The 24920-nt window shown below is 41.9% G+C and overlaps 1 protein-coding gene across 1 annotated transcript; it reads right to left on the minus strand.

The window, feature by feature from the left end:
- Positions 1 to 9070: 9070 nt before the first annotated feature.
- On the minus strand, positions 9071 to 24710 carry PYCR1 (pyrroline-5-carboxylate reductase 1). Its single transcript, XM_060764858.2, has 8 exons — positions 24606 to 24710; positions 23545 to 23645; positions 21547 to 21617; positions 19969 to 20148; positions 17053 to 17274; positions 15859 to 15951; positions 13704 to 13867; positions 9071 to 13624 (listed from the first exon to the last, which is right to left on the minus strand). The coding sequence occupies exons 2-8, from the start codon at positions 23609 to 23611 to the stop codon at positions 13483 to 13485; spliced, it is 939 nt and encodes a 312-aa protein (XP_060620841.1). The 5' UTR covers positions 23612 to 23645; positions 24606 to 24710; the 3' UTR covers positions 9071 to 13482.
- Positions 24711 to 24920: the final 210 nt, after the last annotated feature.

The following is a 24920-nucleotide window of genomic DNA, read 5'->3' on the forward strand; positions in this document are numbered from 1 at the left end:
GGCACAGTGACTTCCCTCAGTCTAGACACTAAACTCCTGTTGATGCAGCCCAGAATCCCATTGGCTTTTTAAGATGCTGATTACACTGTTGGCTCATGTCCAACTTGTTGTCTATGAAGACTCCAAGATCTTTCTCACATTTTGTATTGTTGCATTTCATTTTTTTCTGCCCAAGTGTAGTATCTTACATTTGTCCTTGTTGAAATTCATTTTGTTAGTTTTGACCCTTCTCTCTAATCTGTTAAAGTCATTTTGAATTCTGATCGTGTCCTCTGGAGTATTAGCTATCCCTCCTAATTTGTTGTCATCTGCAAACTTGATAAGCACGCCCTCTAAACCTTCATCCAAGTCATTAATGACTATATTGAACAGTACTGGGCCCAGGACCGTACCCTACGGCACTCCACTAGTCACTTCTTTCCAGGATGAAGAGGAACCATTGGGGAGCACTCTTTGGGTTCACTCACTTAACCAATTACAAATCCACCTAGTAGTAGTATTGCCTAGCCCACATTTGATTTGTTTGCTTGTATGAAGTTCATAGCAGAATTTGACGAAGGCCTTACTGAAATCAAGATATAATACATCCACAGCATTCCCAGTATCTACCAAGATTGTAACTCTATTGAAAAACGAGATAAGATTAGTCTGACATGACTGGTTTTTGAGAAATCCATGTTGTTGTTTTTATTAATTACAGCATTCCTTTCTAAGTGATTGTAGGCTTCTTCCTTAATAATCTGCTCCAGACTCTTTCCTGGTATTGATGTCAGGCTGACTGGACGGTAATTGTTTAAATCCTCTTTTTGTCCCTTCTTGAAGATAGGGACAATATTTGCCCTCCTCCAGTCTGCATTTCTCCAGTTCTCCAAGAATTCTCAAAGATTATTGCCCGTGGTTCTGAAATGACTTCTGCTAGTTCTTACAATACCCTTGGACATAGTTCATCTGTCCCCGGAGACTTGAATTCATTTAGAGTAGCCAGGTATTCCTAAACTACTTGCTTACCTATTTTGGGTTGCATTTCCCCTATTACCTCTTCAGCTTCGTACTGGTCAGGTTGAACACCAGTCTCCTTTTGGGAGAAGGCTGAGGCAAAAGGGGTGTTTGGCCATATAAAACTATAACTAAAGGCCATATAAAACTATAACTCCCAGGACTTCATATAATTGAGCCATGGCAGTTAAAGTGGGGTTAAAATCACATTAATTTGATGCATCAATTAGCATTTATATTGTAGAATTAATGCAGTTTGGGCTCCTAGCCTGAGCTCTGGCAGTAGGTTATGGATTAGGCAGACCCCTTGCTGCTACTTGGCTGCTTAAGCCCTTTGGCGACAAAATGGAAACTGCATTGGCTTTGAAGCATTTGGACATGTACACACAAATACCCCAAAATATAAGGCTCAACATATAAAGGCCAATTAAGAGTTTGCATTCTTCATTATACACAAAGGTGGACAGGAAAAGTGATTTAAAGATGGGCTCAAAGCCAACCTTAAAATCTCTGGCATAGACACTGAGAACTGGGAAGCCCTGGCCCTTGAGCGCTCCAGCTGGAAGTCAGCTGTGACCAGCAGTGCTGCAGAATTTGAAGAGGCACGAATGGAGGGTGAAAGAGAGAAACGTGCCAAGAGGAAGGTCGTCAAGCCAGCCCCGACCGGGACCGCCTTCCACTTGGAAACCAATGCCTTCACTGCGAGAGAAGATGCAGATCAAGAACAGGGCTCCACAGCCACCTACAGTCTCACAAGAATTCTGATCCTGGAAGACTATCCTACTCGGCCAACGAGGGATTGCCTAAGTAAAAGTAAGTAAGTAGTATGCACAAAGAAACACACTTCTGAAGTGAATGAGAGATTTCCCCACACCTGTACAGTGGACCCCATGGAGACAAAAATCTATGGATGCCCAGGTCCCATTATATAAAATACTGTAGTGTAATAAAACAGGGCTGCTTGTATAAAATGGCAAAATCAAAGTATATGTAACTCGAAGCCATTAATGGCTGAAACTGTGGATGTGCAATCTGTGGTTAGGGAAGGCTGACTGAATAACTTGTTGCCACTAAGAAGTGACTCTGGCATGTGGATAAAACATGCGTTTCCAGGTACAGATTTTCCCCCTTCCATTTCCTGACTTGGCTAGATGCAGACTTCGAAAAAAAGCTACACAAGAAGCATATTTTTTAAGGGCAGGGAGTAGTGGCAAGAGATTCTCTTCTGCCCACAAATACATTATTGAAGCAAAAGAAATAGACTGAGGGAAGGCATAAAATACTGAAATTCCTCCTAGGATAGCATCTGATGCAACCATTCAGTTGAATAGAATTTCTTTTTTAAAGATGCTTGCTGAGGCTTTCCCTCCTGCCCTCAAGACGCATGAAATGTTTTTGCTACTTATCAACATCAGAAGCCATTCTGCATATGCTCAGCGGCACCGTTTGTATTAGGACGGAACCAGTCAGGCATGTTCTTGGCTTCAGTCTTGGCTCAAAGGAAACACAGCTACTGGGTAATTTTGTTTTTGCTACTGCCTCTCATATACATAAATGCGATGCATAAAAGGGGCTGTGGGAGTGCAGAGTTTGAACAGCAATTTCAAGCGCATGCCAGTAGGGAATTATTTCTGTAGAAGTCTCGTAAGCCTTTAAGGTTCCAAAAACAGCAAATCGTGCATCCGGTCCATCCAGAGCTGCAGGGCCGCCTTGCGAGAGTTGACTGGCAGTTCTTATTCCCCTGCTAGGATTTGGTGCGCTGTCTGTTCCACAAATTCTCCACAAGCCTGAGCCAGCACTTTCAAAATTAATTTTCTAGAGATGGAGACTTGCTTAGTGGAAAGTTTTCTAAACCAATTCTGCCCATTGCTTTGTTTTGCCCAGCAGCAGTGCTTGCCTCATAAGCAGAGAGCATTTCCCCTACAGCCCTGCAACTAACCCCAGTTAACAGAGCCCTGTAGCGCCCATCTTCCTGCTGTAAGTGAACAAGACAGAAAAGAAGAAGCCTGGAGCAAAGAGATGATCGTTCAAGAGGGGACCTTTCAGCCTGCGGGTGCTGATTTGAACTGTCAAAAGGCATTTTTTGTTTCCCAGCCCAGATTCCAGCTGATTCAAGGCAAATCCTCACATCTCCAAATCTTCTATGTCACATACATGCTCAGTTGTAGGTTGGACTCCTGGCAAGCTCATGGTCTCCCTGGGATGGCCTGAACTGGTTTAAGATTGGTTTTCTCCAAGAGGAGCATCTGCTATTAAACCAAAATCCAGAATCATAGAGTCGGAAGAGACCACACGGGCCATCTAGACCAACCCCCTACCATGCAGGAAGTAATATATATGTTCAGGCAAAAGAAGACCAAATGGCTTTTGGCTTCCTGTAGTTAATATTAGCATTCCATGATCTGGGGCAAGTTATCAGGACTGTTTACAAGTACATAATTGCAGTGCTATGGTTCCACTTTAACTGCCATAGAAACATCCTATGGAGTTCTGAGATTTACAGTGCTGGGTGGGATATTCAGAATCCTTAACCAGGGAGCCCTTCTAATACCGCTGACCAAACTACATTTCCCAGCATTCTGTAGGATGTTGCCACTGCCAGATAAAGCAGAGCCATACTGCTATAATAGTACACTATTGAAATGGCCCATCAGTTGGCACTTGCTGTTTGTCCAAGGAAATAAATTGGTCATAACTGGATCCCAAACTAATTGGAGGAGAGGGAGCCCAGAGAGCATTTATTTTCCTTTACTTCTTCACCTCCCAGAGCAGCCAGACCATCATTTTAATGCCCACTCTACCGTGCCATCCCCCTTTCTCCCTCCTTCCCCCAGGAATGCTCCCCTCCCCTCACTTCTGTTCAGTCTTTGCTGTGTCTACACTTTCTCAAAACTGCGGAAATTGCAGGGAGCAGCGAGGTCTGGACCAAAAGTGCTGATGCAGGAAAGCCTCGCTCACAGCTGCTTCTTGCTTAGGTGCCTGGGACGGGGAGGCTGCGGCAGACTTCAAGCTCAGAGGAGAGGCACTGCTTCAAGTGCAGGAGCCAAGCACCCAGGAAGAAGGAGCCAGCAGCAGGACCACCAATCACACCAGCAATGCCCACTCCTCCTCCTGAGACCCCTCAAGAGGCAAAACTTCCCTTAGTTTCACATGTATGTTGGGTAATCCATCATCACCCCAGGCACAAGTGGAAAGAGGCAAAACTGCTATGACACAATGCAGCAACTTGATGGTTGTGCCGTGCTCTCTACCCCTCCCTTCCACTTCCCTTGGAGTTTCAATACTAAGGTTGTTTGTCGAAATGTGCTGAGCTTGGCCCTGTGTACAGTGCAGTAAGGAACTAGGGAGATATAAGTAATGGTGTGCACACAGGCAGAAAGTCTGATGAGATTTAATGCTCAGGCAAGAAAAAGAGAAAGGAAGAAAGGGGGGAGAAAGAATGAAAGAGAAAGATGGCTAGGTAGGTAGATAAGTTAGGTAGGTACATAGATCGATCTCTGATGCACATCAGACATAGTTCTCCAGCAGTGCAGTGGCTGCCAAAAACAGACAAGTCATAGGGAAGTAAGGTCTCCCCTATTTTAGAAGTCTTAATTGTCTCTGATAGGCTTTGATTTGGAGGCATATTGTTCTCAACCCAGGGGCCGTGGTGGCTCAGCAGGGTAAACCACTGAGTTGCTGAACTTGTCGACCAGAAGGTCAGTAGTTCAAATCTATGGGATGGGGAGAGCTCCCAGTTGTTAGGCCCAGTTTCTGCCAACCTAGCAGTTCAAAAACATGCAAACATGAGTAGATCAATAGGTACCGCTTCGGCCGGAAAGTAATGGCACTCCATGCAGTCATGCCAGCCACATGACCTTGGAGATGCCTATGGACAATGCCACCTCTTCAGCTTAGAAATGGAGATGGGCATCACTCCCCAGAGTCGAACACAACTAGACTTAATGTCAGGGGGAAACCTTTACCTTTACCTTTGTCCTCAAGCATGTAAAGAAGAGATGGAGGACCTGGAGCCTTCCACATGTCGTTGGATGGCGGCTTTTATCAAGCCTGGCCATTAACTATGTGGGCTGTTGACAAGTTGGCATCCAACATCAGATTTTTCTATATAGAGCGGGCATTCACTATTGCAACTTTGGCAATCATGTTAAATTGATGTTCAAAACTGAGATACTCCTTGTGTCTCAAGTGATACAGAATTATCGCCATAACCCCTCACAAACTCCCTTTTCTCTCCCGTGCAAAGGATTTGTTGGTTATTCTATGCAAAAATGATGTATCTTAAAGTCTAGTGTATGTTCTGTGCCTTTCTGTAACTTCTGCCATCAGAGTTCTCTAGCTTTTACATCACTCCCAGTTTTAAAAGAAAACCTGGAGAAAGCACCCTAATTTGGGAAAGCAAGACCCTGTATCTTACTTAGGGAGAAAAAGCAAACCACAGACCACCTACTGCGATGCACCCTGAGCCCTGCCACATGCACAATGAAGGACCTTCTTGCAACACTTGGAGAGGCACTCCAAGTGGCCAACTGCTGGTCAAAGGACATTTATTAGAATACCTAGTCTGCCAACTTTGTGGGGTTTTTTTTTAATGCAACTGTTTTGGTTTGCTCCTGACACGATAAATAAATAAACTACAGTGCCTCTTTCTTTCTAAAGATCATCCTGAAGTAACGCAAAAGGAAGGGTAGGGAAGCACTTTGTCCTTTCACTAGATAGATAAGAGCAGCTGACCTTTGCTCAGGAATGGATAAATGTTCTGGTGAATGCATGCATGTTGTAGCTAAAGGTACATGAAGATGGCATTTGTCCTACAGCAAACAATAGTGTGATTTAAGGTAGGTGCTTTTGCTGTTCTTCATACTTGGATGGATCATTTGTGTCTTCAATAATTCTGCCTATCATTATATGTTGAAATTCTATGCAAATACGCCACAGAAATAGCGACTGCAATAACTACCTAGGAAATTCAGTGCCTCATGGAAACAGTGACCATACAATGCAACTTTCCTTTTCTTTGCTGCATTTGTATGTGTGCGTGTGTATACATACACCACCCCTATATATATATATATATACACACACACACATATATGGATCATAAGGTTAAGTAGTTCCAATCATAGAAATAATTTAACGTCACAAGAATAGGAACAGCCATTCTACATTTACCATCCATTTTTGGTAGTTTGGTGCTGAGACTGTTAAATACAACTACTGGTTTTGTTCTTTTTTCTCCCTAAGTCAGGCACACTGAATAATTTTTGAAAGGCAGTTCTAAGCAGTCTGCCCTCCATTATTTCTTTTACTGGGAAAAAGAACAGAAATCTGTAGCCTTTCCCAAGCACATTGGGGCAAATGTTGCCATCTGATGATTTTTATGTCCCAGCATCACTTCCAATTTTAATTTTTAATTTTACATTTGGTCTTCCCACTGTTTTTAATTGTGTGTTGTCTTATTAATAATGTTGTATTTTTATTGTCTATGTGTTTTTTTTATTAATTACTTGTATTGTTATTTTATTGCTTGTATTGTTGTATTTGGGCTCGGCCTCATGTAAGCCGCACCGAGTCCCCTGGGGAGATGGTAGTGGGATACAAATAAAGTGTTATTATATTATTATTATTATTATTATTATTATTATGTCTTTTTATGTCTGCGTCCATGCCATACTTATATCTTACAAACCTTGATCTTCTCTAGTGCTATTGCTAATAATGATTCAGTGCTGCCATCTGTTTCAGATTTTATTATTTTACACACTTTTCCCTGGACAGTTTTAGTAGTTTGGTATGAGTTTTTCTTCTGTAACTGATTAATGAAATACATCCTGCAAGTCTCATCTAAGAAGTGTGTCACACACCAGGAGCAGGAATGGAGTAGCAAAGTTGCATCAAAGGAAAGTTTAGGAACATATTAAAATGAGAAGCAGTATGATGAGGATGTTTTTTTTTTTAATCTTGCTAAGATATTTTACTGAGTAATTTATGGCACGAAAACAAACTGCTTCCATTGTGCAGACCCCCCTAAGTTAGGGCAGGTTTGTCCTAACTTGCTTAAAATGTTGATAAAAGCTAAAATATAGATGGTAGCTAATTCCTTTTGCCCATCAAAGTGGAGCCCCTTCCATACAGCTGAATAAAATCCCACATTATCTGCTTTGAACTGGAATATATGGCAGTGTGGACTCAAATACCACAGTTCAAAGCAGATATTGTGGGATTTTCTGCCTTGATATACTGGGTTATATGGCTGTGTGGAAGGGCCCTTGGTAGCACAGGAACAAGGTGTGGATTTATTTGTGAGCAGCAGAAAAAAGAGATAAGGATACCTATGAAAATAAGGTCCCAAGAAAGGACAAAAATGGCACAGATAGCATATTATCTAATTATATAGACATATCATTAATGTTCCACGCCTTCATACTTTTTTACACCAATATTCATTCCTATTATTTTGCTAGATTAATCCACAGTCCCTTTAAAAGTTTATTTGTATTTCTAGTTTTTGTCCTGAATGCATTAGACACCTATCTATATTATAAGCCAAGTATGGGGAAATTCCAGTGCAGAGTGTTCATCTTACCAATGCACTGCAATAATTACATACACCAGAAATGTAAGAGCCGCTCCTAAAACACACCCTGTTCTCATTCTGTCACAACCGCATTCATTTTTCCTCACAAGCCATGACAACACTGAAGATCTGTACCTTTCTTAACAATTTTATCAAGTTTTATACAGCAAGCTTTTCGGATTGCTACCTGCCAAGAAACAGTATTTGAGTGCAGGTCTTGTAAAAACCTTCTACAAGGAGAGCACCAGTTTTTTAGCCTGTGATATATGAACATAAAATGTGAGCAGTGAAATTAGAAGGTCTAATGAAAACCAGATCCAAAGAGTATTCAATGTGGATGCAGCCAGACCAGAAATTAGAATAAATCAAATATAGTGCATTCAAATTCCATGAAGCTATCTTACTGTCCTTTCATTGTCAGTACAACTGGTTGCACTAAAACAAACTAATTACACATAATGATTCCAATGTTTGTAAATGACCACTGAAGAAGGACAAAAGTGATGTTACAGAGATGCAGCTTTCGTGAGCTGAATTCTTTGTTAGATTGTAGCCCTGAATCATGTCTTATGAATTGGAGACACAGGAAGTCTTACTTTTCCACACAATTATTTTGTATATACAGTAGAGTCTCACTTATCTGACATAAACGGGCCAGCAGAACATCGGATAAACGAAAATGTTGAATAATGCATAGTCTCCTACCGTTACCCGTACGACGCGCCGCTAGACACTTAGAATAGTAACAACAGGGACTCAAAGGGTTAAGGCAAGGCAACGTCTCAGGGCTAAAGCAGTCCAGCAGGAAGTGGCCAGATGCAGAAGAGGAGCATGGAAAGGAGGGAGGATGCTTCCGCTTCTGGTCCTGCCTCTTTTCTCCTTTTCCTCCCTCCTCCTCCTCGCCTTTTTCACTTATTGGGAATGGGAAGCACTCCTTTAATTGAAGGTGAAATGCTAAAGGAAAAGGGGGAAGTTGGATAAGAGTGTCAGATAAGATGGAATGTCGGATAAGTGAAGGTCGGATAAGCGAGACTCTACTGTATTACAAGACGTAATAGTTAACAAATTGCACTCTTTTCAGACCTCAACATTTTCTCAAAGATAAATACATATTTTTAACAATATACAATTAAGTGAAAAGGCACCACCCCCCCAGCTGAGTACAGCAAAGCTAAGGATTATACATTCAGAGAAAAACACCAATGTATTTCAGTTCTGTATATAAAATTAAGAGTATTAGCCCTGTTGACCTCTCCATACAAATTGTTATAAGTTGACAATCCTAAGAGAAATATTACTCCATATATTTATTATTTCCAAACACCATTCATCTGTTTTTTAAAAGACACCCCATCTTTCCCCCCCCCCAAAAAAGAACACTTAAACTAATCCCAATCTGTCCTGAGTAAAGTTCCCAGGGAAAGGACTAGTCGGACACAGCTGAGGAGAGGTTATAATTCTTCCGGTGGTGATAAAACACAACCTACACACCAAATCTCAAGTTAAAAAGTAGAGTTTATTGTCCAGAGAAGATTTTTTTGGGGGGGGGGGGGGGGAGGGAGACATGTCTTTAGCAATGAACATAGGGCACCCATATGAACATTTTTGAAGAAAGAATTGGGAAATCCATCCAGTCTAAACAAGAAACCAATTGTTAAGTGCTTTAAATGGTCTTTTCAAGCAATAAATACAACAATGCATTTCAGTTCACATAGGCCTGAGATAACCTTAGTTACATGGAGGATACTCAGTATGGTTTTAATTCAAAAGTATCCTGGACAATCTGTGAATAGTGCCATGGGATGTTTTATTTCTTCTCCACCTTCAGCCTGTTCCCTTGTTCCATTCACTGGTATATAGCAACATGGGAGAAGCAAAGAAGCAAATAAGTAGTAAATAGTAACAAGCAAGGGTACTGAATAACAAATGTTTTCCGATGGGTATGCAGTTATATGTGCTTACTTTTTATCTGTGTACAACATCCCCCCCCCCCCAAAAAAAAAGCTTTTGCAAAGCTATGTGGAGCAGTAAGAAGCAGGTGAATGCAAAGTGGAAAGAGTGCTCCAGTTCAGTTATAATGGAAAACCACAGATGAATGCAGTGGGGAACTGCGGCTTGTCTAAAAGCAAAAGTAGATGCCTCTGAAATTCTTTCATCTAAGAAAGAAGAGCAGGGAGGGGAAATGAACGCAAACCTCACTCATATACTGAACTGGGACAAAATGTTTCTGGCATACAACTCCCATCAGCCATGATCACTGACAAGGGATTATGGAGGCTACAGTCCAAAAACATATAGAGAGCCATATAAAAAGGATAAATGAGAAAATGCCACATTACATACAAAAGGCAGGGGGTGGATTTGCAGTTCATCTAAGAAAATGTTAACAGTCAATGTGTGTGTAACTGAGCCCCCAGTGGCACAATGGGTTAAAACTCTTGTGCTGGAAGGACTGCTGATCAAAAAGAAAGCACTTCAAATCTGGGGTGAGCTCCCATCTGTCAGCTCCAGCTTCTCGTGTGGAGACATGAGAGAAGCCTCCCACAGGATGGCAAAACATCCAGGCAAACGGCCAATTCTCTCACACCACAAGTGACTTGCAGTTTCTCAAGTCACTCTTGACATGAAAAAAGTATGTAACAGGATTTGTTTAATGACAAACAATCCTACGTGGGATGTAGAGTTGCCAAGTGAAATAAGGGGCAGAGCTGCTGAATTTTCCCCTTCTACACAATCCTTAACAAGGCTGATGTTGTATTCCTCTCTCCATATGGTAACCCTACTGGGATGTTGCCACTATATCTGTGGCATCAACAGCAATCTCTGCACTCCTTAGTTCTGCTTCCTTCAGCACAGGAAAAATGGTTTTGTTCTCATCAAAAAGCAGAGTTTAGAAAAGTTACTCTTTTGGATGACAGCTCCCATAATCTTCCAGATACACTAGATCTCTTTAAGAAGCACTGAGAGACTGGATAGGTTTAAACAATGACTTTGAGAAGCAAGTCCTTTGGAGGTAAGGAACTGTCTTTTTTCCAGTATCTTGCCCTATTAAGCACCTCAGATTTTCTGCCTACCTGGAACTCTTGATGTCTTTGGTCATTGTAAATCCTTCAACAAGCTTAAGGTCTCAGGACTTCTTGTAAAAATGGTAGTAGAGAGATGTTGCAAATGAAATTCCATAGCAGAGTCTGTTGTGATTGCAACTATATATTTATTTCATGTTTGTGTCATAACAGTTGCAGGGTCTAAATACCCTAGGCACCAGATCCTATCTGGTCTTGGAAGCTAAGCAGGCCTAGCTCTGGTTAGTACTTGGAGGGGAGACTACTAATATACGTGGGGTGCTGTAGGCTATAGTTCAGAAGAAAGAACAGGCAAACCAGCTAAGAAAATCCTATTAAATCTGTGCGATCACCAAGTCGACAGGTGACTTGATGACACTTATACACATCGTAAGAGGTTATTGCTGATACTTCTTCTCTTGTCAACAAAGGGTGACCTATTAAATTGCTCTACCCTAAATACAAATCAGAACTGATCATAAGAGGAAACTCTCACATTAATTATGTGATCTGAACACATTTTGGGTACATTTCAAAGCCATCTCTAAACCTACACTGTTAAGATGTGACAATAAGTGATGATGCCACTGACATGTTGTAGTGAAAGAACTGGTAAGCAGGAGACAGAGGATGAATTTCTGCCCCCTGAGAGCTGAGAATGTGACTGCCAATCAAAACAGACAATGCTAAGCTAGATTGGCAAATAATGTGACCTAGTGGAGGCAGATGTAAAACCTTCCTATACTCCTGAGCTGAGCTATTGCTAATATGAAAGGCCTTCTCCTCCCCCTTTGGTTTAAAGCAGTAGTTCCCAAGCTTTTTTTGACCAGGGACCACTCTCCAACATTAGTACCAAAAGGAATATGAATCAGTTTTTGGTCAAGTTTGGATTCAGTTTGGTTATCTGGGGTGTTGACTCAGAAAATAGCATTGGATAGACCACATCAACTCTAGTTTCTGATACGCAACATACGCCATCTGCTCGCCCACAGAAAATCATATTTAATAAGCCTTGGCACTATAAGAGGGTTTCAAAAGACCAGTTGCTCTCGTTGCAACAGTGTAGTAATGGTGAGGCCGTGGACCAAATTTTAGTTGTTGCGGACCATATTTTAGTTCTTGAGGACCACTAGTGGTCCACGGACTACAGGTTAGGAACCACTGGTGTACAGCATAAGATAAATGTATTTGAGTACCTATTTTAGATGTCAAGTAACTGAAGATGAGAGAAAGGAGAAAAACATTGAGATTTTTTTTTTTTTTTTACAATAGTGGGCAGCATGCAAAGTGCTGTTCAATCCAGGATATCTGTGATTTCTGATACAGCTGGGCAAAGCAGAAATAGCAATACACGGGGAATGGGAGCAATATGCTATGTAATAAGAATAAAAAAATGAATGCAGCCCTATACAGAGCTTGGAATCAATTCATTGAGGGGTTTTAAAAAGTCATTAAGTTGTTGAATAACAATGTTAATATCTTGAATAAAAATTGACTTATTTTAATTAATTACCTTGTAAAAGATTTTTAGGGATTGGCAAGCTTTAGAGATTTTGACAGGTTCTTCAAATTTAAAAGCAATTTTATATATTTTTTCTGATGCCGAAGATGTAAGTAATTACAGGTAGATGTAAGTAATTACAGGTAGATGTAAGTAATTACAAGCAGAGCATCCCTTGTCCAGAATTCTGAAATACTCCAAAAATGGGTTGACTGAGGTAGCGGCATTTTTACTTTCTCATGGTTCAATGTGTACCAAATTATTAAAAACATAGTGTATAAAATTTACATTCAGGCTATGTATATAAGATATCTGAAAAATAAATGTTTAGACCTGGGTGCCATCTAAACGGTATCATGTTACATATGTGTGTACTCAAATGCAAATACAGTAGAGTCTCGCTTATCCAACCTTTGCTCATCCAACATTCGATATTATCCAACGCAGTCTGTCTCCTGCCCGGTACATCTACATTCGTAAATACAGTAATTACTACATAACGTTACGATGTATTGAAAGACTTTTTCTGTCGATTTGTTGTAAAACATGGTGTTTTGGTGCTTAATTTGTAAAATCATGATGTAATTTGATGTTTAATAGGCTTCCTTAATCCCTCCTTATTATCCAACATTTACACTTATCCAACGTTCTGCTGGCCCGTTTATGTTGATAAGCGAGACTCTACTGTATTCCAAAATCCAAAACAGTTCTGGTCCACACATTTCTGACAAGGGATACTCAACCTGTGCAACCCCACTATTAAAACTGCCAAATCTGTTTCCAATTTAATATATCTTTGTGTTAATAAAAACAGTTCCAAGCTCTGCCCACCCCCAATCCAGAATGTCCTGCAGACTGGATGTAGCCACTCTGTGATGAGAATAAGGTTTGGGACTCCAGCCTCTGATCACATAAAAACATCACAGGAAATAGGCACAGGCTGACAGCAGTGTGTAGTAGGCTAATAAGAAAGTTCACTGGAACCAGCCATTGTATTGCAGGGCTAAACTACCTCACAAAGCTGTTGTAAGGAGACGTAACATAGGACCTCAGTGGAAGAAAATCAGAATAAAATGTAGTTAATATTAATCCTGCAACAGCTATGGAAGAGACAGTGGTGAAGTTGAGAGTTTCTGCCCACTCAAAAGAATGGGCTGATGATTCTGCTCCACTTCCATCCCCCCGCAAACTGCTAATCTCAAAGAATCTAACCAGAAAAATGGAAGTTCCTTTCTCTGACGGCCTTGAGTCCAGGATATTCCTCCCTCCCACTGCCCCCAAATGGCATGAGCTAAAGATTCCGTTGAAAAGAAAGAAAAGTGTGGCCAGGCCACAACAGGGTCTCCTTAATACTTCTTACTGCCAGGGTTCTTGTTGAATAGGTTGACCTTGTTGGCAGAGGAAGACTCTAGCTTTACTTTATCCATCAAGGTCTTCTTAATAGCAGCAGGGGAAACCTTCTCCTGATCAGCCAAGCACTGCAGCTCCCTGTTAGGAAGGAGAAGATTCATGAGAAGCTCAGAGGACACAGCTAAGAAAGGACTGCTCCTCACCTCCCGATATGCACCTTGTCCTGATGCAGGATGCCTCCACGGCATTGATGAGGAGTGAGCGGAAACCCCCGCTCTCCAGGAAGTGCACGGCATAGATGGTAGCACCCCCCGGGGAACAGACGTTGTCCTTCAGTTGTCCTGGGTGCTGCTCTGATTCCAACAGCATCTTGGCAGCTCCCTGCAACATTATCATAGGAGTAAAATACTCTTTAGAACAGGGCTCTTAATCAGTGCTTCACAGACCCTTTGGGTCCATGAGCTTGAACTGAAAAAAAAAATAGTTTCTCTGACCTTCAACTGAAATCTAGCATTTCCTTCACTTATGAATGTCTGCAATACAGTACAGTAGTATTTTTCATATCCCATTGCTGTTGCATATCTTGAAAAATTGTGTATGCTCATCCATTCTTCAAAATTATGGTCGTCGTTAAACCCAACAACGCTAGATCACACGTGGTCACAGACCTGCTGTGTACAAACCATTCTGCGACATGCTGTTGTTGAGTGCCATGACACTATCTGCCACTACATCCTGAGAACAGGTCTGTGGTTTTTGTTGGGATTCAACCACACACTACTCAAGTTTCCAGTCCTTAATGAGGAACAGTTTAGTTAGCTTAGGGATTCCCTTCCCCGTCTCCTGAATGACAGTTGGAATGTATCTACTTCTTTTCTCCTCTGTATCTACTCTCATTCTGACTGGTTATGTAGAATGGATACTTTTCTACTGCAAGCCTTTCTGACTTTTACATCTTAGGCCCGTCGCAAACTAGGTTCCTGCTGGAGAAAACCTTGCTAGCAAGTCCCTGACGTCATGAGCCTGCGCCTCTCTCCCCGCCCCTTTCTCCGCCCCTTTCTCTTTGCGAGCGTGGTTTTTCCTTTGCTAGGGCAGCATTGCCCGCATTTTCTCTCAGTTGAATTCAGCCAACTGAGAGAAAATGCGGGCAATGCTGCCCTAGCAAAGGAAAAACCACGCTCGCATGGAGAAAGGGGCAGAGAAAGGGGCGGGGAGAGAGGCGGAGTCTCGTGACGTCAGGGACATGCTAGCAAGGTTTTCTCTCGCAGGAACAGAGTTTGCGACGGGTCTTAGTGTGCTATGTATTGTTGTACGCCAGCGATTGTGTCTAATTATCAGGTTGCTTTGGATGATGGGAATGACAATGTTGTTCATGTTCAAGTTGATTCCTCTGATTGCAATGGGTGTTCATGAAGATGTTCCTGAAGGGAATGGGGATGATGGTCTGTTTCCTGGGCCTGGTTGTAGAGATGTGGGGCTGGAATACAGTTCACATGATGGGTCAGTGAGGCCTGTTTTGCTGCAAGAGGATTCTCAAGGTCTTGAGCCTGGGAAAGGCTCTGCGCCACAGTCCCCTGGTCCGTTATCTCCAGGTGCAGATTTTAATGAAGTCTTGAACAGAAGAAATGTTATTAGCCAGCAAAGACAAACAAACCAGCAATTACGGCACTCAGCCAGATTATAGCAGAAGTTAGAAGTGAAACCAAAGTTAAGGAAAAATCCATTCTTAGCTGTTTGGGAAATAGGGCAGGGATATAAGTGCCAAGTACAGAATCTAGCTTCAGATGAACCACGTTGGATTCACGCTAAATTCTTCATGCCAAATTCCTGGACCCTTGTCTTTGTTTGATTCTTGTTTTAAGTGCCTTTGCTGTTATTTGCCTTTGAAATCAAGCATCTAGTTTCATGGACTTCTTTGGACTATTTCTCTTTGGACTAATTGTTCCTTTTTTCTTCCTAATCAATTGGATTTACCTTTTTACTGTGGATTGATTTTTCTTGCTTTGGCTTTTATTACCTTCAATAAACTGCTTGCTATTTTAACTCAACCATGTGGTTTTAAAGTCAGAGGGGATCCTGCTCTGGAGTGCAACATGTATAATAAGATCTCTATGCATGTGTATCAGAGAGACTGAGTGCTTGGTGCATTTTCCCTCTCTCTAAACCTTAGAAGAGATGGGTGTTAGAGTAGCTCAAACCCAGTTATTTACTATTAAGAAATGTAGTTATTATTTTTTTATTAATGTAAATAAACGTCTTGTGATTTTTAAGATCGGACTCTGCATCTTTGCCTGCCTAAGCTCTTAATTCTTTACAGCCACATCACATGGCATTTCAAATGTTTTGAAACAAATTAAATGACACACACTGACCAGCAATGCCTGAGCTCCCAACCGTACAGCCAGTCTGCGAGGAAGGCCCATCTTCACCCCTCCATCTGCCAAGGCATCCAGGGCTGTGAATGCCTAGAAGTCCAAAAGATCACAGGAAAATAAAGCCAGAGGGGGAAAGAATAATGCTTGACACATACTGCAAAGAACAATTTTTCCCAGTTGCCCACTCTTCTCTCCAACCAATTCAGGATGGGCACTCAAAGGAAAGAAAGGTTTCCCCATCCCCAAGGGTCAACTGTGCACACAAGCTGTTCCACACTGAGCAGAAGAGCAAATCAACCACACCTTGGAGATCAGTTCCATCTAAATCTACTGAAGTCCATTAAATTAACATCTATCCAGCAGGCACTCACAGCTTCCCAATGGCCAACTCTAATGCAATAAGTGAAGATGGAATATGTGCAATCATGTCTCGAACAACTCCTTAACAATGATTTTCTGATTGTGTCAGTTTTTTTAACAACTGGTTTTAATGTTTATATGCTTTTTAATTTTATATTTTTAATGTATATGTTTATTTTATTATAGGTTTGTTTTATGTGGCATTAAATTGTTGTCCATTGTAAGGCTGCTCTGAGTCCCCTTTGGGGTGAGAAGGGCAGGTTAAAAACACAGTAAATAATAATTAAAATAATAATTACAAAATTGATGCATGTCACTATTAAGCTTTTGCAGAATTCCTGCTGTCCCATCTGACTTGTGTAAAAACTCTGCAGGCTGAACCTCCCTTATTGGGAAACCTGAAAACCTTCAAAACCTAAAACTTTTTGCCACGAGTTACTTCTATCTCCCAGGCAGTGGCTCCTGCTTGTGCATCTCTTCGATCCTTAGTCCCTCTCCAGCCTGGCACCTTGTTTGTTTGCTACTTATGTTACATGTGACAGGAGATTCTGGAAGGAGACTTTAGATCTACAATTTAGCAGGAACACTGCAGTTTCCTTCTCAAAGACAGAAGCAGGTGGTGAAAAGAGAGACTGACAATAACTGTATATGTAAATAGGGGTATTTCAAAATCTGAAAAAGTCCAAAATCCAGAACATTTCTGGTCTTAAGCATTGTGGATAAGGGAAGCCAGACCTGTATATACTTCTAACCCCTTTTCTATATTTGATGTATGTTACTTTTGACAATGCAAGCAATAAAAGAATAAAGAAACTCCTTATTGGCACATACATAAGCAGGCCCACTTCCACTGAGTCCAGTAACAGCATCTATCAAGTCTTCCTCCACCTCAGTGCAGAAGCCCACACTCGCCATCAGTTGTTCCAGGAGCTTTCCATCTTCCACCTCAGCATGTGTCCCTGTGGCATAGACTGTGGCCCCTTCACGGACGATCACTGGTGTATTGGTCATGCACCTGATCACTTTTGGGGTGGGGCAGAAGGCAGAGAGTTTCTTGAGAAGTGAGAGAGGAGAAACAAAGGAACACATTTATCTTGCAGGTTACATCTAACATCAACTCTTATGTAGCAAGTAGCACTAACACAAATCCAATCCTGTTTTCCCTCCAATTCTTTTTTCAGCAATCTAATTTTAGTATATGAAAATGGCTCATAGTTGTTGCTACCAATAGACAACTGAAATCCAGAAATCCTCACTGATTTACTGGGGGAAAAACCCTGTGAGGTGTGACTAGTTCCCAAGTGATCTTCTGACCATCCCCGTTCCATCACTTCAATTTAATGTCTGTAGATAATTGGGAAGGAGCATTCCCCATTCCTATTATATATATACTTTCTGGTGAAGTAGAGGAGAACTTGTGATCCTCCTGGATCACAAGCCTTGCTGCTGAACTTATTGAGAGCCACAGACCAAGAACAGTCCAGAGGGCAACTACTATTCTCTGCTTGGAGGCATGATTGGTGACAACGCTTGATGTAGATGCCACATAAAAACCTTCTTAAAGCCTTTAAAATGATTATTCACATGGATTTAAACTGTTTATGCCTGTTTTAACTTGTTAAGATCAATAACACATTTTAGTCGACTTCTATTAAACATGCTTATATTGATTTTACTTGTATGCCACCCTGAAATCTTGTGATATAGGGCTTATTTTAATAAATAAATACCTCACAATGAGGTTTGAAACCAGAAAGACAAAGGCTGAAAATAAGCAAGATTGCATATAGATTCATGAATTTAGGAAAGTGTCCACAGGGTGGCACTGGTCAGTGCTTGAGCAACTTCCAACAGTAGTGGAAGATACTGTAAGTCAACAGCTACAAACACTAATAGTTAAGGCTCCAACAAGATTAGTGTTTTTACTTATTCTTACATTACTTGAAAAACCACTACCCAGAGTACCAATTAAAACACAGGGTGGGCATACGAAGTACAGTTGGTTCTCCACGTTCATGGGTTCTGCATGCATAGATTCAACCATCCACTTGAAAATAATTTTGAAATTCCAAAAAGCAACACTTAATTTTACCATTTTATGTAAGGGATCTCACTTTCCTATGTCATTGTATATAATGGGACTTGAACATCTATGAATTTTGATATCTATGGGAATTCCTGGAAACAAACCCCAATGGATGCCAAGGACTAAGTATATGGGCAAGCCAGTCAGGACCAAGCATTGAGCAACAGACCTCCTTGGCTATAAGTCTCTCATTGCTCATAATTTGTAGGCAGCCTAAGAACCAATGCAGCATATACTGTATATGTTTTTGGATTGTTTGATTTAAAGTAATTGTTTAATTAGTATTTTTAATTATGTGATTTTAAATAATATTGTATTTTTATATGTATTTAAGGCATCAAATTGTGCCTTTGTTGTGTGCCACCCTGAGTCCCCTTCGGGGTGAGGAGGGCAGGATATAAATGAGGTAAGTAAATAAATGGGTAAGGTCTACTTCAGGGATGCTAATTTTACATTCAAATACTTTGCGTAACGTTTCCTCTGACACAGACAATCCCTGGTCAGAGCAGGTCAATATTTGCACTTCTTCTACAATATTGAACAGTTTTCCATTTCATTTTCAGGTAATATGTCTAAGTTCTGATAAGCTGTCTGTCAGGGGGTGATGTGGTTTTAACTATGAATAGGTTTGCAATCAGTTTCAAGAGTTTTAACTCTTTGTTTTAATACTGCAAATATTTAATTCTATTTTAATGTTTGTATATTTTTAGATTTTATATTGTATTGCATTGGTTTTACTATAAGCCAATCTGAGGTTTTTTTGTAGAAAGGAAAAGTAGGAATAAATAAACATAATAATAGTGATTCATCTAAATAACCTAACCTTAAGTACTCAAATTTTTCGAAGTGGTTAAATTATACTTCAGAATAATCATATACAAGAAAATATAGGCAATTGTTTTGATTAAGGTCCTGATTTGATTACCACGGCGCGAATGCTGTTAGGACACTTTCAAGTTTCTCTTAACAGGCACAAGAATTTAAGAATTTCATTCCTGAAAGTGAATGAAGATTATTATCATTCTAGCTATGAGCAGTAATTCAGTTTTAGGATGACCAGCCTAAAGGATGATTACTTATTTTTCTGGGGGATGTTCTGGAAGCTGTAATCTATGAAAGGCCTCTTAAACCTTTTCCACTCATTACCCCTTTCTGCCTGAGAAATGTTTATGTGACCCCAAGCATATAGATATGTAAAATATGCATTAAAACCAACTTTTATTGATAATAAATAAACATTTGCAAGGCTTGCTAAACAGACTGACTTTCCTTTTTGTGGAGTATAGCTGAAGCATCTTCTGCAGAGTCCACTGTAAACACTGCATGATGTTGCTAACAGATGTTGCTGTCCAAATGGGTAGCATTCAGAAACCTTTTACTGTGGCCAAATTCTTCATGCCCCCAACATGAAGGGGAACACATTCTTAAACCCACAGTTTAAGAAGCAGTGGTCTAAAAAGTAATTTTTCTAAACTTTTTCAAGTTCTGTGCACAGTGAAGTCCCCTGCCCTTCTTTCTAAATGGAGTACATCATGCAAACACGCAGAACTGTTGCTGTTTATTTCCAGTCCAACCTTCAGAAGGGTCCACTGGCCCTTGACCCACAGTGAGCATTTCCTTGAAACCAACTGCTACGAATGAATGCTGTATGATGCTCTCACCTTCTCAATAGAGCTGATAGTGACGCCAGCAGCACATGAAACCACAATGTGCCGGTCCTCTATGTCAGAGCCAATCTCATCCAGGATGAATGGAATTATGGGAGGTTTCACTGCCAGGAACAGGACGTCGCTGTTTTTAACTGTCTCTTTGTTGCTTAGGGTAAAATTCACACCTATTTTCTGGAAATAAGATGGATAGCAGCTGGTGAAGCATCCCACTCCGTTTTTTCAACACCAAGGGCAAATCGATCAGGCGTGCGAAGTCAGGAAGGAGCTGGATATGATCATGCTTACTGGAAACCTCAGAAACATGAACTTGGTACACAATATGTCAATAGCCTTCAAGGCTTCAGGACTTTAACCTTTACATGAGACATGGATGCTGACAGAGGAAAGCAGAGATGGAGAGCAAACTGCATGGCTGGTTGTAGTTCTGCCCAACATGTCCCCACATGACAAGTATGTTTTTTCTCTCCCAGAGACTCAAATGGGTGTTTATGAGGGAATGTATGTATTTGAAACACCACAAAAGAATAAATACACATAGAGCATTACTTTAAACGCCACAGGGGGAGAAATGCCCCTCCTAGCATGCACTTCTCAAGTTTCACTAAAGCTTAAATGGGACTGTGACGATGTGTAAATTTTATTCCTTTGGTTATGTGTAGTTTGGACAATGGTTTAGGGATGGTAAGTATGGGAGGTTATGTTTTGTGGGAGTGGCTTGATGTTAGCTAAGTTGCCATAGCAACAGGGGCGGAGCCAACCACCTCTTCAGAGGCAGCTGTGTTTTAAAAAGTCAGTCAGTGGCCGGAGAGCGACTGAGAAAACACTGAATCTTTTGGTGGAGATTCAGGGAATGTGTCTGTAGCCAGTGTGCTATAGGGAAAAACTGAATCTCTTAGAGATTCAGGGGATCAATTGGTGACCAAAGTGGTTGCAGAGAAGGACCCAGTACAGGGGGTTGTTGATTCTCAATTAAGAATCAAGGTTTGGCTGGGTTTAAGCCTGTTGTGCCAGCTGTGAAACCTTATGAAGTGTTTGCCCGAGTTTACTCATGAAACCTTTCCAATGTAACCATCAAGATTTATGCCTCTTTTGAAGAACAGTTATACATTGTTATACTCCTGTTAAAATAAACTTGTTACTTTTTCCTCAAGCCTTGCCTGATACAGTTTCTTCTAAGTTGAACAGCCTGCAATAATAAAGTCAGCCAGAAACAGTCCCTTTATAAAATAGTTCCTAGGCTGATATTGATCGTTGCCCGGCTTCCCTCATAGATAAGGTGGCAGTGGGTGCTTTACCACTCGCACCTTCACATTCGGTGGCATTAAAACGGTCATCGTTACAATTGGTGGCAGCAGTTTAATAACGGACCTCCTCACAGGGACAATCAGTTTAAAGTTACATGGATTTGTATGTAAATGAGTTCTCACTTTTCAATCCTACAAATCTATTTCAGGAGTTCAACTCGAGTTGAGAAGAATTGCACAATACTTAAGAAACATGTTCAAATTTGCATGGGGTTTTTATGAGTGCAAAAGAGACCTTTTAGATTTTTCAGGTCCTGGAACCTACCCTCAGCCCAGATACTGTTGGCAAATCTGTATCTGGTGCACTTGCCGTAATCTTATGAGCTGCCAAGATCCCTGAAAAGAGAAAAAAAGTAGTTGATCACATCCTCTTCCCTCTGCAATTGAGCAGGTCTGCCCAGTTATTGGATATGACTTCCCACTTCAGCCCAATTCCTCCACTTACCTAGAAGTCTGGTTCTCATTTTCTTTCACAGGGCCCTTCCACACAGCCATATAACCCAGAATATCAAGGCAGAAAATCCCACAATATCTGCTTTGAACTGGGGTATCTGAGTCCACCTTGCCACATATTCCAGTTCAAAGCAGATAACGTGGGATTTCATTCAGCTGTGTGGAAGAGGGCCCAGAGTTCTCTAGCTGAAGAATGATTGAGTGCAGCATAAACATTCAGGGGTCCCAAATATTTTCACAGATACATCCTTGGAGGTACATCCTTGAGAACCCTCCACTTCCAAAAACTACAGGAAGAGCTACGTTGTCTTTTTAAATATTTACTGAATGGGTTTTTCCTGTATTTATTTAGTGTGACTTTCCATTTTTACTCCTAAAAACTTTTGTATGATGGAGCAGCTGAAATGTTCCTCTCTATATTAACCACTAAAAGTATTTGAAAATGTCGCTCTTAGAACTGGGTCCTAGATTGTGATTTCAGGCAGTGGTAATGAATGCAAGGAGGACTTTAAAATACAAGAGGAACAGACAGTTTGACCTGCCTTTGTTTCTCAGCAATTAGCATTTTTTGCAACAATGGGTATATTCTGTTGCAGAACAGGTTATTCAGGAGAGGGTAACTAGTTATTAGGAATGATGTACTAAGCGAAATTTGAACAAGGGTTACCATAGTATACGCATGCACAAGCAAGCAAACATAAGCTTAACATCCGGTTAGTAGGCTCTTTGGCATTACAGTAATGAAAACTGTCTCCCTCGGACAGTTCTGAATATGGGGTGGGGGGGGTTTGGTCGTGTCAGGAGTGACTTGAGAAATGGTAAGTCGCTTCTGGTGTGAGAGAATTGGCCGTCTTCAAAGACGTTGCCCAGGGGACGCCTGGATGTTTTGATGTTTTACCATCCTTGTGGGAAACTTCTCTCATGTCCCTGCACGAGGAGCTGGAGCTGACAGAGGGAGCTCATCCACACTCTCCCTGGATTCAAGCCTCTGACCTGTCGATCTCCAGTCCTGCCAGCACAGGAGTTTAACCCACTGTGCCACTGGTGGCTCCAGTTCTGAATATGCATACACATAGATAGGCTGTACCCAAGAAACATGACATGTCTTCTGAGCAGTGCAGAGAGATGTACATTTGCAGAAGCTACCATGATGGGGCATTTATTATAATTTCAAATATTTTTTGTAGGCTTACATGGAGGGATCAAGTTACAGGTAGTTAAGTGCAGAATTGACATTGAGTAAAGATAAAGGTTTCCCCTTGACATTAAGTCCAGTCATGTCCAACTCTGGGGGTGGTGCTCTTCTCCATTTCTAGGCCGAAGAGCCAGCACTGTCTGTAGACACCTCCAAGGTCATGTGGCCAGCATGACCGCATGGAGTGCCGTTACCTTCCTGCAGAAGCAGTACCTATTGATCTACTAACATTTGCATATTTTGGAACTGCTAGGATGGCAGGAGCTGGGCCTAACAGTGGGAGCTAACTCCACTCCCCGGATTTGAACCACCAACCTTTTGGTCAGCAAGTTGAGTAGCTCAACAGTTTAACCCACTGTGCCACTGGGGGGTCCTAAGAATGGACATTAACAATGGTATAATTTGGGATGGTTTTGTGATGTACCAATGTCATGTAGGCTGCATCTATAATGCCATAAAATGCAGTATAGACCCAGCCATAGACTCTGAGACTGTTCTCTTCAGAGGGAAGTCAGATACAACAGTAGCTCTAAGCCCAGGTAAACAGGGGCAGTACTATTTCTCTATGCAGATTAGTCTACTGTGTGATAGTGGTACAACCGGGCACTCGCCTACCTGCTGCAGTGAAACCTCGGGCCAGAGAGAAGGCCAGCTGCCCAGCGCCAATGAAGCCCACACTCATGGTGTCAGCAGCTGATAAGAAGTGACTTTTATTCCTGGGAATAAAAGAAAAAAAATAACAAGTGACATCATTATAGACAGGCAGCCTATGTTGTACTGAGCACACACCATTCACCTTCAGACCCTGCTTGGATTTATGGAAACCACCAACAAAGCTGCATAGCTGTAGTGAGCACCTCAGTTTTGAAACTACTCAAGATGCTGACTGTATTGTTCACCTCAACCTCTCATTGCCAACTCCCTGGCAAAAACGCCTCTGAACTTCCCATGCCTAAAAAGACTCTGTTACTATTTTTTGGTGACAGAAGTGACTTGAGAAACTACAAGTTGCTTCTGGTGTGAGAGAATTGGCCATCTGCAAGGACCTTGCTCAGGGAACACCCAGATGTTTTACCATCCTGTGGGAGGCTTCTCTCATGTCCTTGCATGGGAAGCTGGAGCTGACAGATGGGAGCTCACCCTACCCCACCCCGGATTCAAACTGCCGCAGTCCTGCCAGTGCACTGTGCCATCGAGGGCTCAATGTAATGCTGGGCCATAATTCATCCCAGCTCTAATGTACTGTATATGATGCATGCAATATATACTAAGAGTAATAGAAGGTGTGAGCTATCCCTTAGAAAACATATCTGTTAAGGCTGAGCACCCTTTATCCCACATTCCATGTGTTGTCATCTACAACTCATTTTAATACATTAGGGGGGGGGGGGAGAACCTTTTGGAAACAAGCTTTACATATGTGTGGCTATGTGTGAGTATATATGTGCATGTATATGTATATGTACACATACACGGAGGCCAACCACCCCCCTCCTCTTCCCACTCCCTTCTTCCCCTGCTGCCCGTGTCTCTTCTTTCCTTCTCCCCGCCCCACACCGTATCCTGTCCCCTCTCGTCCGCATCTCTCCTCCTTCCCGCGGTCTCACCCCGGTCTTGCCCCCCGTGCACCCCCCAGGTCACTGCCCCTCGCCCCACTCTCCGACCCAGACACCCACCTGAGGATGGATGGCGCCCACGTGGCTGCTGCTGGGGGGCGGGGAACGGCGAGCTCGGCTATGCCTGGTAAACCTGCTCAGGAGGCGCAGCTCAGCCAATCCGATTAAAGGGGGCGTGTCCTTGCCCCCATTCCGCCCAATAGGAGGATAAGGTGGCGGGTGGGCAGTTTGCTATTGGAGCAGGTTTTGTTTGCCATTGCATCATCCTCCGCTGTCACGGAGGGATCCCATTCTCAGCAGGTCAGGGCTGCTCTGCAACCTCCGCATTTCCGATAGGATGTTGCAGGAGAGGGTGGCGGCTGCCGCGCTGCTTCT

Source organism: Anolis sagrei, chromosome 2 (genome assembly GCF_037176765.1).
Source record: "Anolis sagrei isolate rAnoSag1 chromosome 2, rAnoSag1.mat, whole genome shotgun sequence".
NCBI lineage: Eukaryota > Metazoa > Chordata > Lepidosauria > Squamata > Dactyloidae > Anolis > Anolis sagrei.

Excerpts from the sequence above, each read along its gene's own strand:
- PYCR1 (XM_060764858.2), bottom strand. The coding sequence starts at position 23,611 with ATGAGTGTGGGCTTCATTGGCGCTGGGCAGCTGGCCTTCTCTCTGGCC. Across the intron at positions 21,618-23,544 it reads CCGAGGTTTCACTGCAGCAG|GGATCTTGGCAGCTCATAAG; the intron begins GTAGGCGAGTGC and ends TTCTCTTTTCAG. Across the intron at positions 13,625-13,703 it reads GCATCCTGCATCAGGACAAG|GGAGCTGCAGTGCTTGGCTG; the intron begins GTGCATATCGGG and ends CCTTCCTAACAG.